Raw genomic sequence first — 15,108 nt, 5'->3', positions numbered from 1 at the left:
CATAAAGTACACTCATTTTGTCCTGTGGCCATCGCCACCGCTCACCTCCTCCCTTTGTTTTTATTCTTAGGCTCACCCATAGGGGGCAGCCGGAGACAACACACCAGCATCGCTCCCCTACGCCCTTTCGCCCACGCATGCGCGCCTCACCTGCTGGAAGGGGCGGGGGCGTGGCCGGGTGTGGCCTGTGGGCCGCGCAGGCGCGGGGCGGGTTTTGTGACGTCAGGCCGCGCGGCCGGGCCGGGACCAGGCGGCGGCTCGCGGAGGCGCTTCCCTAGCGTGACGCGCGGACTCGGCTGCCCAGTGGCCCGCCCGCCCGCCGGCCTCACCGCCGCCTCCCTTGCTCCCTGAGCGCGCCGTGCGCAGGCCAGCGGCCGGGGCGGAGGCCCGGGACGACGCGGCGCGGAGAGGGACGGCGGGCGGGCGGGCGGGCAGTGGGAGCGCCGGTCTCTATATGGCGGCGGCTCTGTCGGGCCTGGCTGTCCGCCTCTCGCGCTCGGCCGCCGCCCGCTCCTATGGGGTCTTCTGCAAGGGGCTGACCCGCACACTGCTTATCTTCTTCGACCTGGCCTGGCGGCTGCGTATCAACTTCCCCTACCTCTACATCGTGGCTTCCATGATGCTTAACGTGCGCCTGCAGGTGGGTGAGCCGCGCCCGCCGGGTCTCCCGGGCCCGGCCCTCCCCGAAAGGCCCAGAGGGATGCAGATGCCCATGGTAGCCACTATCGGTTGGAACCTGTGTGTGTGCCAAGCACCGTGCATTTTCTCATGCAACCCCATTCGAGGGAAAAAAAAAAAAAACCACTGAGGTTGTTATCCGCCTTTTGCAAATAAGGCTCAGGTTGCAGGTACCACACCTGGGGGTGGGGTCCGAGGAGGTAGCACGGGCCCGAAAGGTCCCGAAAAGGACGTTTTGCCCTGAAGATGACAAATTGTTGGGTTCTGGTGGTGTATTTATGGGTAAATTTTCTGGTTCCCAAACTTTGGGAGGTTTTTTAATATTATCTTCATAGCTTAAGATAGATTGCAAGATAATGATGTTTTGATCACGTATCTAATTCATTCTAGCCTAGGGGTTGGGGTGGGGGTTGAAGTGAGGTGGGGATAAAGTTGAGAGAATGAAGGTTTCAAGAGGCCCGAAACAATTCAGATGTGAAGTAAAAGGGCGCTCACCGGCCAATTTCGCTGTAAATGACTGACATTTCTACAACTCTTGAATTAGCAGATGCCTTTTTTCTAGCAGAAGGGGAAGGTGTCAATTTGGGAATCCTTCCTCAAAGAAAAATGGCTAGATACTGAGCTTCTTTTGAATTTCTTTTTTCACACCTTGGAGTGTCCCAGGCTTTGGGGAGCTAACTGTCCAACAGTACTTAGCACTGATATGCAAAATGAGTTAGTTTGAGCAGTAGTGCCAGGTTTTTCTCTGGTTTGGTGTAATTGGTGTATCTGCAGGTTTTTGGTCCCTGACACAGGTGATGATAGACTACATGAAGCCTAAAGCCAACTATTGATCAAAATTGTATTAAGGGTTAGCATGGTGGTTCATGCCTGTAATCCCAGTGACTTGTGCTGAGACAGGAGGATCGAAAGTTCCAGACTAGCCTTGGCACATCACAGGGCCCTGTGGAGATCCTGTCTCAAAATAAAAAGGGATGGGAATGTGGCTCAGGGGCTAAGCAACCCTGGGTTAAATCCCTGGTACCAAAAAAAAAAAAAAAAAAAAAAAGTGAGTGGAAGTGAACATGTCTTTATTTTAAGGTCCCATTGACATACTTTTATGTAAGAAAAGACTTATGGCATCCATAAGCAGTACCAGGCTGAAGGAGTAGAAACCCAAATATCTTTGCAGCAGGTGGTATAAATGAATAAAGGGTGCTGGGTGTTGGGATTAAGGTAAACCAGAAAGCCTGTGCTCTAGCCAGTTACCGCCCTGTGGAAACATGGGCCCAGTATTGGCCAGATCTAGTGATCTTAGAGAAATCAGATGTCCTGATTTTTAGGTATCAGGTTAACTTGGACTTTTTTTTGAAAGTGGACAAAGAGAAAAGTATATGCAGACTATATCTGACCCCCAACCTCCCACTTAGGAACCTTATGTCTAGAGTTACATATGATTTGTAGTCATTTATAAAGTCACAAGAAGGACTGTAAGAATACCTACATAATACTGGTATGTTGAAGATTACCGTGTTTTGTATCATTTAAAAAAGAACTTTCTTAAATATCCACTTCTCTTATTTATGATCACCTTTCTAATCTAAACTAATCACCTGTCTGAACTATTTCAGTATCCTTTATCTGTTCTCCACTGGGCAATTCAGTTTTTTGGGTACCAGGGATTGAATGTGGGGGCATTTGACCCCTGAGCCACATCCCCAGCTCTATTTTGTATTTTGTTTAGAGACAGGGTCTCTGAGTTGCTTAGTGCCTCACTTTTTGTTGAGCTGGCTTTGAACTCTAGATCCTCCTGCCTCACCTTCTGGAGCAGCGGGGATTACAGGTGTGCACCACAGTACCCAGCTCAAAAGTTTTTTGTTTTGGCTTTTTGCTGTGCTAGGGATTGAACCCAGGGCTTGGGTTCTATCACTGACCCACACCCCCAGCCCAAGAGAAATCTTTGAAACACTAAGAAGGGTCTGGCCATCCTTAAAACAGCTCCCCTGGAGCCATTCACATTTCTTACCCTGCAGATCTGGCTTCCACATATCTGTTGCCTGTCACGTGACTTATACCATGCTTAGTGTGCTTGCCCGGGGCTGCCTAACTGCTTGCACAGAGCCCCTTCCTGCCTCTGTGCATTCATCCAGGCTCTTTCAACCTGAATGCTGGTCTTACACTTTAATTCTTTAGCTCTCCTTTCAGAGAGGACTTTGGAAATCACCATATCGCCATCATCTTGCATCTGCTGTCTTTATTGCAGATGTGTTGAAGGCTCATTTGTTTTATAGGTAATAAACAAGTAAAGGACTTCATATTACTGAGACGCTTGTGGTTTCCAAATAGTACGTTTGTTTGTAGGACAGTGAGATCATCTCTGGAAAGGTTATTCAAATACAAATTTCATAACAAGAACTCTGCACTGTAATAATTGAAGGCAAGTGCATTTTGGAGGAGGGAAATTGGATCTATAATAAGAGTGGTGTGGGCAGTCAGTGAGTGCAGATACACCAATCCCAGAAACCCCGAATGGGTGACTTGGTGAGCTTGACATCAAGTGGTAGATAGTCCAGGCACAGTAGAGCTGCGAATATGGGGAACTGAATGGTGGGCTCTTAATTCAGGGACATGTGCATACAAAGGGAGGGTAGTATGGAGATGATCACCAGGTACCTTGGAGAAGGGATTTCTCAGAACTGCACACGATTTTAGACTTGAATCCTGGGTTTGATCAGGTGCAACAAGCATCTGTCTCACAACCTGTGGGTGAGATAATGGTGTGTTTTACAACTGTAATACTTAAATTGGCTACTGTAAGCTCCTCTGCAGGTTTTAGAGTTTATGTTCATTTGTGAACAATCACTAACTTAACTGGTTTAGGGGTTTAATTATTCTGGCCTCTGGTAAAGGGAACAAGAAATGGAATATGGCACCAAGAAATAGAATCCAAGTAAGGGGGACAGCCCCAGCTCATGCCCTTTTTTTCTCAAGCATGTTGTACCCATTCCCTTCGATTAGGGGTGTTAGAATCTATTTAGGAAGCATGAGTCTTAAAGGATTTCATTTTCTACATGTTTACTTAGGACCCTCAAATCTCTTGTTTGTAGAGTAGTGAGTCATTTTAAGGGGATTTACTACCACTTCAGTATGAAAGATGATTGAATGAGAAAAGAGATGCAAAAGGGCTTTGTAGACTGAGTGTTATGATGTAAAAGTGATATTTCTAAGCAAATCTTAATCCCTGGAGTTAGTAGCATCCTACTTTTTTTTACAGAAGCTGAGGTACAAGGCAGTCATAAAGGGAGAATCTGTACTGAATACTAAATGTAGTAACAAAACAAGAAATGGCACCAGGAACCTGTGGTAATTTACAAATCATGCCCAAACTTTTCAGTTGTATGACCTGTGAGAAGATCAAGTATGTTAATCCCAGGTCACTCAGATTCTTATAAACATCAGGAGAGAAGGCCTGAAAAAGAACAGAGAAAGGAAGATATTGTGAAGGTTGGTGGTTATGGTCAAACCAAGCAGTGCCCTTGTTTCACCAACAGCCTTTTGCTAAACTGCTCAATGCTGACCCAGCCTGTGAACCTTCCTGTGGCTGCTGCCTGTCTTCTGGTTCTTCCTAGCCTCTCTCTCAATGTCTCTGAATGACTCTCTAAATCCATAGCTCCATAGGTTTTACTTATTACTTGGAAATCTTTATTTTTTTGCATCCCAAGGAAGGTAGAGAGCTGGTTGGCATTTTAAATAGGGAAGACAGTGGGCCCCATTGAGAAGGTGACATTTTGAGCGAAATCTTGGAGGAGGTGAAAGCTTCAGCCATGGAGATATCTAGGTTGAAGGAGTGTCATGCAGAGGGAACAGCTACAACCAAGGCCCCATACCTGGGACAAACCTAGTGTGTTCCAGAAATGGCAGGAGGCTGATGGGGCTGGAGCAGTCGTGAGAAGATTCAAACTGAGAGGATTTGAGGCAGCTACTGTGGTTTGCAGGCATTGAAGGACTTAAGACTTTGACTGAAATGATCTTATGTCTGAAAATTTTTGTTTAATTTTATGTGGTACTGGGGATTTAACTTAGGGGCACTCTATCACTATACCTCCAGCCATTTTTTATTTTTTATTTTGAGGCAGGGTCTTGCTAAATTGCTCAGGTTGTCCTTGAACTTGTGATCTTCCTGCCTCATCCTTTCATGTGTCACTGGGATTATAGGCATGGGCCACCACACCTGGTTGAACTATTTTAAAAAGTAGTAAAAATCCCGAGACCCCCATTCCCAGGGTTAATTGTTGCTTGAAATGAGTTTTACTGTGTTACTTGATTTACGTCAGACCCCTCAAAGAAAATTGGGTGAAATTATAGACTATTAAGAAAACTTTATAAGCTTTGCAAAAGCTTAATATATCCGATCAAAAGAGTGAACTCAAGCTTAAGAGTTCTGACTTCAAAATAATGAACCAGTTGTGTACTTGAGATGTTAAATACCAAAAGTATAGGAAACAAATACTATGGAATTTTTTCTGACTTTCAAGTGAATGCTTTAATCATAGTTTTTCATAAATTTTTTATTTTGAAAAATGTAAATCTATATAAAACTAGACTAGGATAGCAAACACCTATATCCTCAACTCATTTCTAGAATCCTACACTTAATTATATAATGGTTCAAGCAGATATTAAGGTATATGAATTCAGTCTCTATTTATTAATGTTAAAAGATAACTGCCATATATACAGTGAGGTGGGGGGAAGCTTAAAAACAATTTATTGCTGAAGGTGTTGTTCAGTGATAGAGTATGTGCTTAGAATGTGCAAGGCCCTGGATTCAATCCCCATTACATGAAAACAAACAACGGTGAACCCTGATCTATTACCCATTTGAAAATTCTCATTAATAAGCCTGTCATTGCCTGGGGAGGCACTGCAAGCCCAAGGGGAGAGCCTGAGCCTTGCTTCTCAGATGACTTGTGGAGAAGGGCCATTGTCTTCACCTCCTGATAGCTTTGTAGGATATGATAAAAATGAATTACTTCTACATGCATCAGACAAAACTGGAGGAGCTGGGGTGTAGCTCAGTGGTAAAGTGGGTGCTTAACATGTGTGAAGCCCTGAGTTGGATCCTCAGCACCCAAATAGTGAAAGAGACCACTCACAGAATGGGAGAAAGTATTTACTAATCACATATTTGAGAAAGGATTGATAGCCTGAATATATAAAGAACTCGTATAACATGAAAAATAAACCAGTCCCAAAAATTGACAAAGGACTTGACTAGAGATTTCTCTGAAAAGAAGATATACAGATGGCCAATAAGTCCATGAAAAAACGTTCAACTCTAAAGGAAATAAGTCAACCACAATGAGGTAACACTTTGCACCTATTAGGATGGCTGTTTTTAAAACGATATGGGAGAAGTGCCATGCACAGTGACTTGGGAGGCTGAGGCAGGAGGATCACAAGGTCAAAGCCAGCCTCACCAACTTAGTGAGGCCTTAAGCAACTTAGACCCTGAAAGAGAGTTGGAGATGTGACTAAGTGGTTAAGTGCCCCTAGGTTCAGTTCCTGGTTCAAAAAAAAAAGAAAAAGAAAAACACTTGTTGGCAAGGATGTAGAGAAATTGGATCTCTTGTGTGTCACAGGTGGGAATATAAAATGGTGCAGCTGCCATGAAAAGCAGTTTGGTGGTTCTTCAGAAAGTTAAACATAGAATTTTACTATATGACCCAGGAATTCTGGTTATATACTCAAAAGAGATGAAAGCAGACTCAAATACTTGTGCTTCCAAATTCATATTCATAGCAACATTATTCACAATAGCTAAGCAGTAGAAATAATTGAAGGATCCATTGACAGGTGAATAGATAGACAAACAAAATGTAGTCTGTTTGAAGTGGAATGTTATTCAGACAGCAGAATATTAGGCAGTTTTAAAAAAGAAGGAAATTCTGATACATGCTATTTCATGGATGAACTTTGAGGGCATTATACTAAGTGAGATAAACTGGTCACTAAAGGACAAATACTGTATGGATTCCACTTAACATGAAGTCCCTGAAGCAGTCAGATTCATAGTCACAGAAAATAGGATGGTAACAGGGCTGGGGATGGAAAAAAAAAAGAAAATAGGATGGTAGGGAGCTCGTGTTTAATTGGTACAGAGCTTTAATTTTGAGGAGATAAAGTTCTAGAGGTGAGTGGTGGTGATGGTTGCATAAGGTGAATATTTAATGCTACTGAACTTAGAGATGGTTAAGATACTAAATTTTATGTTGTGTGTATTTTACTGCAGTTTTTAAGAGAGTAATTAGCAGAACTATCCTTGGATGTTGTGGTAATGTTAAGTTGCATTAAATTTCCCAAATGCCTGTTCTTAATTTCTGTTCTTGTCTGCTCATGATGATAACCTGGAGGCATATAGATCATCCCTTGAGTGAAAGTGGCAAGAAAGCCATTGGGATTGACCAAGAAAAGAGAGTAGGAGGAGCCCCCAAAGTAACAGGCACAGAAGGTGGGGAGGACAGTTTTGTGTTCCTTTGTAAGGACTTTGGGTGGTACTCTAAGTATGGCAGGAAAGAAGTTTTTAAGCTGAGGTGTATGACATAATTTGATTTGCTGCTTTTGTGTTTTGCAGTATTAGGAATTCAACCCAGGTCTCCCATTGCTAGGCAAGCATTCTGCCACTTTACTACCTTCCCAGCCTTATTATTTTATTCTATTTTCTATGTTTATTTTTTGTGGTATATTTTATTATATACCAGGGGTGCTCTATCACAGAGTTAATAGCCCCAGCCCTTTTTATTCTTCATTTTGAGATAGGGTCTCACTAAGTTTCTGTGGCTGGCCTCAAATGTGCAGTCCTGCCTCAGCCTCCTAAGTCACTGGGATTACAGTAGGCATGGGTCACTGTGCTTGGCAACATTTGTAGTTGTTGTTGGCAGCTTGTGCTCCATGGAAGCTGTTCAGTAGTGCTGCCCTCACCATCAGGGGCTCCCTTGGGTGGGCTGTACTTGCTCTTCAACCTCCACCAGCCTGGGCCAGGCCTTTGCCATTCCACTCCATTCCATTGCACTTGCCCATATTGAGGTTACTTTCATGCTGCCATATGCAGCAGTCTTTTTTTTTTAAAGTCTCCATTTTACTGAACCTCTCAGCAGCTTTCTGTCTTTCATTCCATTCTGCTTCAGTATCTTGATACTGATAACAATAGCTGCTGGCTAATTGGATGCCCATGGGATGCTGGTCAGAGAAGATGCTGGGTGCTTTCTCACAACGAATCCTCACAGCATCCTGGAAATCTCAATCTCCCTGAACATGGTGAATAGCCTGGTCTCTTGAGTTGTACCTGAGTCTATTCCACCTCAGCGCACCTTTGAGCATCCAGGTGATCAGGAAATAGGGAGGTGGTCGTAGAGTTGGCACAGCTGGTTTTGGAAGGTTAGGTGAGATTGAGCTGTGCTGCAAGATCAGTAGCAGGAACTCTGAGGTGTGTTCTCTTTGGTTATGAGTCTGCTTAATTTAGAAATGATGGAGTCATTTTTGCTTCTCATCTTCTAAGCTATGTAGACATTTGGGGAATTTGTTTCAGCCACCTCCAGCCTGATCATCTTAGTCACAGGCACAGTGATACTACAGTAAACATACCAACGCTCACACCTACAGGCAGGGTGAAGCCAGTTTGTGTTGAGTGTGTGTGCGAGCCATCAGCACCTAGGATCCTGCTTGAGTCCCATTAGCGCTCTGCTCATTTTAGCAGTGACTTCCCATGTCCCCTTTAGGAGTAGCCTTGCCAACTTGCTTTTAGAAACATTGGGGCCAGGATATTTTTAGTTTACAAAGCAGTGGTAGTCTAGTGTCAGGTGCTGCAGGCCATGAATAGCCAGGGTTAGGGCAGGTAAGGGGACAGGCATCCAAGAGGGCAGCAGCTGCTTAATTGGGTCAGGCCTATTGTCATCCAGCAGGCTGGCTGCCTCCAACAGGGGCAGGGATTTGTGTAGAAGAGGCTTTCTTGAGGCTTGTGAACCTACCTGGACAGTCTCTTTTCCCTGATCACATTGCCCCTCTCAGCCCTTATCTTTGATGGAGAGCAAGGGGATAGAAGTTCAGGAATTTATTCCCAGTATTGCACTTTATTTTTCCCCTTGAACTTCCTCACTATGGTGTTTTGATAGACAAGTTTGTTTGCCATAATTTATGCTGTTATTTGGTAGACTTGGATGGAGGGTGGAGGATGATGAGGCCTGGAATCAAGGAGGGTATTATAGATACACTATGAATGTATAGATACATTTGTGAATTGCTTTGCAGTTTATTCTCACTATACTAGATATATACTTGGTGCTGTATATATCTAGTATAGTGAGAATAAACTGCAAAGCAATTAACAAATGGCTATTAAATATATCTAGAAGTCATTTGGAAGTTATTTTTGGCTCTCAAAATGTGAGTGCTATATTTAACAGTCTAATATCAGGAGGGTTCAGTTTAAGGCTTTGAACCAAAATGTTATCAATGACCTGTTGAAGTATTTTTGGTAAGAGAATTAAATACTAGCTTATTACTGAATTTACTAAAGAATTAGAAGAACTTCAGGGAATGGTTTATTCTGTCATGATTAAATACATGATTACTCTATCATTAAATACATGATTATTTTAATTGCCTCATTTAAAATATTTTAACACAATTCTGAAAATATTTCATCTTTCTGAATAGTATTAAGTCCTTGTAAAAGGATATAATAAAAGTGGTTAGGAACTAATTTTCCTGAGAGTTGTCCCATATTAAATAACCTGTTTTTTTTCTTAATTAAAAAAACTTTTAAGGGGCTGGGGATGAGGCTCAAGTGGTAACGTGGTCACCTGGCATGTGTGCGGCCCGGGTTCGATCCTCAGCACCACACACAAACAAAGATGTTGTGTCTGCCGAAAACTAAAAAATAAATATTAATAAATAAATAAAAATTAAAAAAACTTTTAAATTATTATTAAAATGTACTTAGGGCTGGTTGCAGTGGCACATGTCTGTAGTCCCAGCTACTTGGGAGGCTAAGGCAGGAGGATCCCAAGTTTGAGGCCAGACTGGGCAACTTAGACCCTGTCTCAAAAATAAAGCGCTGAGAGTGTAGCTCAGTGGTAGAGTGCCCCTAGATTCAAGCCCCAATACCACAAAAAGAAAAAAAGTGGGGGATATATATATATATATATATATATATATATATATATATATATATATATATATATATATAAATTGCCTTTTTGTTGTGGCTTCTTTCCAGTTTGTCCACCACAATGCAGCCAGGGTGATTCACCTAAAAATGTAAAACTAGCCATCATTTCCTTGCTAAAAATTCTTCACTGCTGCTCCATGGAGACCCAGCTCACTGTGACAGTGGTCAGTGCCTTTCTTCCTTTAGGCTGTTTAGCTCCGTGGCTCCATTCCTCAGCTCTGCTTGTTTTCTGTTTAAGCCTCCAATAATGCAGTAGTGTTATCTCTCTCTCTCTCTCTCTCTCTTTCTCTCTCTGTCTCCCCCTCTCTCCCCCCTCAGGATTTAACTCAGGGGTGCCCTTCCACTAAGATACATCTCTAGCCTTTTGACACAGGGTGTCTCTAAGTTGCTAAGGCTGGCCTTGAACTTGTGATTCTCCTGCCTCAGCTTCCTGTGTAGCTGGGTTTACAGGTCTGCACTACTACACCTGGCTCTAAAGTTATTTTCTTTTTAGTATACTCAAATTAAAAAGGGAGGGAGGGAGGAAGGAAGAAAATTTACACAGTTACACATTTATCTAGGGTGTTTTGCTTTTGTTTTTTTTGTGTGTGTGTGTGTGTGGTTTTTTTGTTTGTTTGTTTGTTTGTTTGTTTTTTGTTTTTTGGTACCAGGAATTAAACCCAGGGGTGCTTAACAACTGAGCAGCATCCCCAGCCCTTTTTATGTCTTATTTTGAGACAAGGTCTCACTGAGTTGCTCAGGACTTTGCTAAGTTGCTGAGGCTGGCTTTGAACTTGTGATCCTCCTGCCTCAGCATCCAGAGTCACTGGGATTATATGCGTGTGCCACCATGCCCGGCTCATACAGCTTTAAGAGTCTACTGGTTCCAGCTGGGCATAGTGGTGCACACCTATAATCCCAGCAATTCAGGAGGCTGTGGCAAGAGGATCACAAGTTTGAGGCCAGCCTCAAAATTAGTGAGACCCTAAGCAACTTAGACCCTAAGATGTCAAAAAATAAAAAGGGTTGAGGGAGTGGCTCAGTGATAAGTGCCTCTGGGATAAATCCCCAGTAGCGGGTAGGAATGGGGGAGTCTCCTAGTTCCCTAGATTGCTTCAGAGAAAAAAATCAAAAGATTGGTTCAAAGAAATCACACTGTCTGTAGCCACCACTTTCAGCTGGGGCTAGTTCTCTTCACTGCTTGCTTCACTATTGCTAAATTACATGCTTGTGTTGCTTCTTGGTTTTTCATTTTTTAGGCTTTGTGTTTGTCTTTTCGCTGTGGAAAACAAGGTGTTCTCACTTATGGCCCTTCCTGTTGGTAGAGTTATTACATTTCAACAAGATTGCTATTTCATAGGCTAGCTTAGAAATGCTATATCTATATCTATATCTATTTTCATATTAATAATCTGGTTTTATTTATTTTTTAATAAAAACAGAATGTGTCCAAGATTTTATTTAGCTTATCAATATATTAGGGAACTAGTAATCTGTTACAATCAGATTAAAGGAGAATTCAGATAACACGCATGCAATCTAGAATGTTAATCTGGAGCTGGACGATGGCATGTGCCTGTAGTCCAGCTGCATGGGAGACAGGCAGAAGAATCACTGGGAGTCCAGTAGTTCCAGGCCAGTCTGGGCAACATAGCAAGACCCTGTCTCCAGAAAAGAAAAAAATGCTAATGTGAATTTACAAATAGATAAGATATAAAACTGGTCAATATTGACAGGCAATAATTAATTGTATTATACAGGCACAATTTTCATTCCTTTGGACAGGAATTTACTAGCCTTACTCTTAACAGTTTTTGATAATTTACAGAGTTGTAAAGCCAATCAAAGACACGGAAAGCTACAGTTCCTTATAAAATTAGAGAACCTAGAAGGATACACTGGAGAGCACAGCGAGTAATCTTGCTTTTTGTTCCATTTAGAGCCTTTCATGATTCTTCTTGACATCTTCCCCATTTGGAGTGTAATAATGTCAAAGACAGATGATTCTTGATCACAGAACAGTCTGGCCTCGTTAGGTTTGTAGGTGCAACAAGAGTTTTGATTGGCCATTAGCCACCTTAAGTGTACTCTCACTGTATATTGAACTCCTACTATGGTACAGGTCACTGTGCAGAGGTTTTCATGAGGAATCTCAGATGGAGCTTTAAAGCCTCTTTTTTTTTTTTTTTTTGCAAATCTGAAGTTGGTAAACTAAACCCAAGAAACTGCCGTATATTTACCTGCAGTACCTGTAAGTCTGGGTAAATTCTTTTTTAAAATTTAGACTTTTTTTAATATTTATTTTTTAGTTGTAGTTGGACACAATACTTTATTTCACTTATTTATTTTTTTTAATGTGGTGCTGAGGATTGAACCCAGGGTCTCATGCGTGCGAGGCAGGTGCTCTACCGCTGAGCCACAACCCCAGCCCCATAAATTCTTTTCTTAATGAGGCTGTATGTTTGCTGAGGTTCCTGGCCTGCCAGGAAGTGATCTTAAAACCACCTGAAAACTGGGGTCTTACTGGAGAGGACTTCAGGTTGGTTTTTGGGGTAAGCACTTATAGATGTTGGATCTGTAAATAATATCAACCTTCTTTTCCTAAGAGTGACTTATCACACCAAGAAGCTCAAATAGGATACTTCCATTAAGGCCTTGGTTGTATAATTGAGTCATACAGTAAATCCTGGTTAAAGACAGATTTTTATTGAATCTATATAAACATTTTCTCATACTCTTTGGCATGAAAGTACAAAGCCTCAGAATTTGTGCCCTTTTTTTTTTTTTTTAATACCATGCTGGGAATTGAACTGAACCCAGGGCATTCTGCATGCATTCAGGCAGACTCTCCCCTTGACCTATACACCAAGCCTGCTTTTCTTATTTTTATATGTTTGTAGGAAATAATGTATTTGTAATGTGCTGGGTTATTGTTTAATCTCTATTAGGTGGGCTGTTATTCTGTCTTTTTGTCCTAATGCAGGAATTGTTGGTACTCTATAGTTAGAGAGATCTTATGTTAGGTGATGTTTGATGTGTGCAGACACTATTAAGACTCTCTAGCTTCATTGTAGAATTTTAACGTGATTGTCTTTTCCAGGTTCATATTGAGATCCACTGAAGGCCCTCCCCTGATTGACAAAGGTGTTACCCCAGGCTCACTGCATCAAAGAATACAAAACATGAGGGACGGAGGAGGGACCCTCGGCATCTGCCTGATAGAAGCAAAGGGGGAGGGAGGAGATGACTGGTACAAACAATTATGTAGCCTTAAGAAAAGAACACAGAAGGAGAGCCCTTGCCCAGCAGATATACCTTTCTGGATGGATAAGTCTGCAGTTGATGTAAATGGAAATTCACAGAATGAGGTGTTATTGGAAATGAAAAACGATCTGAGTGACACTGATCTCTTGCTTCACAATGGCAACAAAGAGCTTCCATATTTGAAGAAATCAATGGGAAGAAATTTAGCTCCCGTAGCTGCTCCAACCAAGGCCATGGGCCTGTCCTTTGCTCCTGCAGAAGAGCATCTTGCTGGGGTGTTCCTCGGTGTTGGGGATGCTCTGGGGAGGGACTGGCTAAGAAGCGGGCCCAGAGCCATGGACAGCCAGAGAGGACAGTGCCCCAAAGGAGAGTCCTGGGTGTCAGGACAGCCAGTCCCTCCGAAACTGTGGGAAATGGTAGTTTTTAAGGGTGAACCACCAAGTGCTCTTCATGAGGGACTAGGCTCTGAGTCAGAACTGTCTCGCCTGCGTTCTGTGCTGCCTGCAACACTGCACTCCTGTCCTGAAGTACTCCTAGAGGACAAGACAAGATGTGTTTTCCTTGACCATTTAAAGCCCATGTTTTCAGAGCAAACAACAGAGTATAAGAAAATGCTTTCATGTGTAAAAAGTACCTCAAATGGTCTGGAGATAACACTGGGGTTACTGGCTCTACAGCCTTTTCAATTAGCAAATCCCTTATGCCATAGTTAAGGTACAAGCAGAACAATAAAATAGTAGATTAATTTTAGAAGTTGTCCTAGAATGATTTCTTTCCCATTAAGTCTGGATGCAGACAGCTTAGCTGCTCAGATCCTGCTTTGGTTTGTGTGACCAGGCAGAGGAAGTCAAGTTCACTCACCAAAAACTGATGGATGCAGAAGGAATTTTTAGCATGTTTTAAATTGTGCTTAAAAGACTCTCAGAATTGGTAAAACCCTTTCAGATGATTATTGATATATCCAGTTTAATATCAGATAAGCACATGGTGATTTAACATGAAATTCTTTATATATCTCGAGATCTCTATCCATTTTAAAGGGCTATTGTCCCAGACATCATCTTGTCTCCTCAACTCGTCTTTGATCACCTCTTGGAAGTGAATATTTGTAAAGTCTACCCACTGTATTTTTATTAAACCTTGCTAAGCTCATGGCGAGCTGTTGCCATTTCTGCATCTCATAGAATAATTTTGGTCTGCAGTAAAATCTGACTTCTTTTCTCATACTCCTTCCACTTGAAATGCTGTTTAAATGGAGGCCCTATGGTGAAAGTTGCAATATTAAATTTAATCATCTCAAACTAGGAACCCTAGCAGTGTTACCCTAAGTGAAAAGGAACTTGAGACTCTTTGCTCTGGCTCAGATGTAGAGAGGCAAATCAAGAACCTCCTTTACAAAAGTCCTAAGAGTTGATGTCTTTTAAGATTTTTCTGAAGTGACTCCTTTTGTTGTTCATTGATAATTTTATTAATAAAGGTCATTTAAAAGTGTAAGTTTTTAAGGACTCCCAAAGTGAGACTTAAAACAGCTATTTGGGGGATAACTGATTGCATATATCAATTTATATTGTGTGCTAAATTACTATGCCATGTGCTATTTTAGTGTTTGGGGAAAATGCAGAATAAAATCTGTTCTTTAGCATAATAAATGTCTTATTTTACGTGTGTACTCTCAGTTCTCCTTGTCTTTTTATTAATTCTATCATCTTCTTAATACTTAAACATCTTTCAGCACCAGGCAAAGTAGGTTGCCAATGCAGAAGACTAAAAGCAGGGTTTTGAAAACCAAAATATAAGACTAGATTGTAATGCCACTTTCAACTTTCCTCCCACATTAGGATAAAGCAGTGCATTGTAATGCTTTGGGGTGATGCAGATGGTGTCCTTTTAAAGTAGCCATCTCTAGCCCATCCAAATGCCACACCATCTCGACTGAGCAGTTAGAGACCTAGTGGATGCATAGTCCCTTTTGGTGTCAC

General features: G+C 42.0%; 2 protein-coding genes across 2 annotated transcripts; both read left to right on the top strand.

Annotated features, from left to right (window-relative positions):
• Nucleotides 1-424: 424 nt before the first annotated feature.
• Nucleotides 425-13,052, top strand: Smim10l3 (small integral membrane protein 10 like 3). Its single transcript, XM_071605375.1, has 2 exons — nucleotides 425-640; nucleotides 12,966-13,052. The coding sequence occupies exons 1-2, from the start codon at nucleotides 455-457 to the stop codon at nucleotides 12,984-12,986; spliced, it is 207 nt and encodes a 68-aa protein (XP_071461476.1). The 5' UTR covers nucleotides 425-454; the 3' UTR covers nucleotides 12,987-13,052.
• Nucleotides 12,966-14,798, top strand: Fam220a (family with sequence similarity 220 member A). The gene has a single exon (XM_027955083.2). The coding sequence runs from the start codon at nucleotides 13,048-13,050 to the stop codon at nucleotides 13,840-13,842; it is 795 nt and encodes a 264-aa protein (XP_027810884.2). The 5' UTR covers nucleotides 12,966-13,047; the 3' UTR covers nucleotides 13,843-14,798.
• Nucleotides 14,799-15,108: the final 310 nt, after the last annotated feature.

Source organism: Marmota flaviventris, chromosome 19 (genome assembly GCF_047511675.1).
Source record: "Marmota flaviventris isolate mMarFla1 chromosome 19, mMarFla1.hap1, whole genome shotgun sequence".
In the NCBI taxonomy this organism is placed as follows: Eukaryota; Metazoa; Chordata; class Mammalia; order Rodentia; family Sciuridae; genus Marmota; species Marmota flaviventris.
Note: the sequence above shows the minus strand (reverse complement) of the source record. Positions and strands in the feature narration are given on the sequence as shown.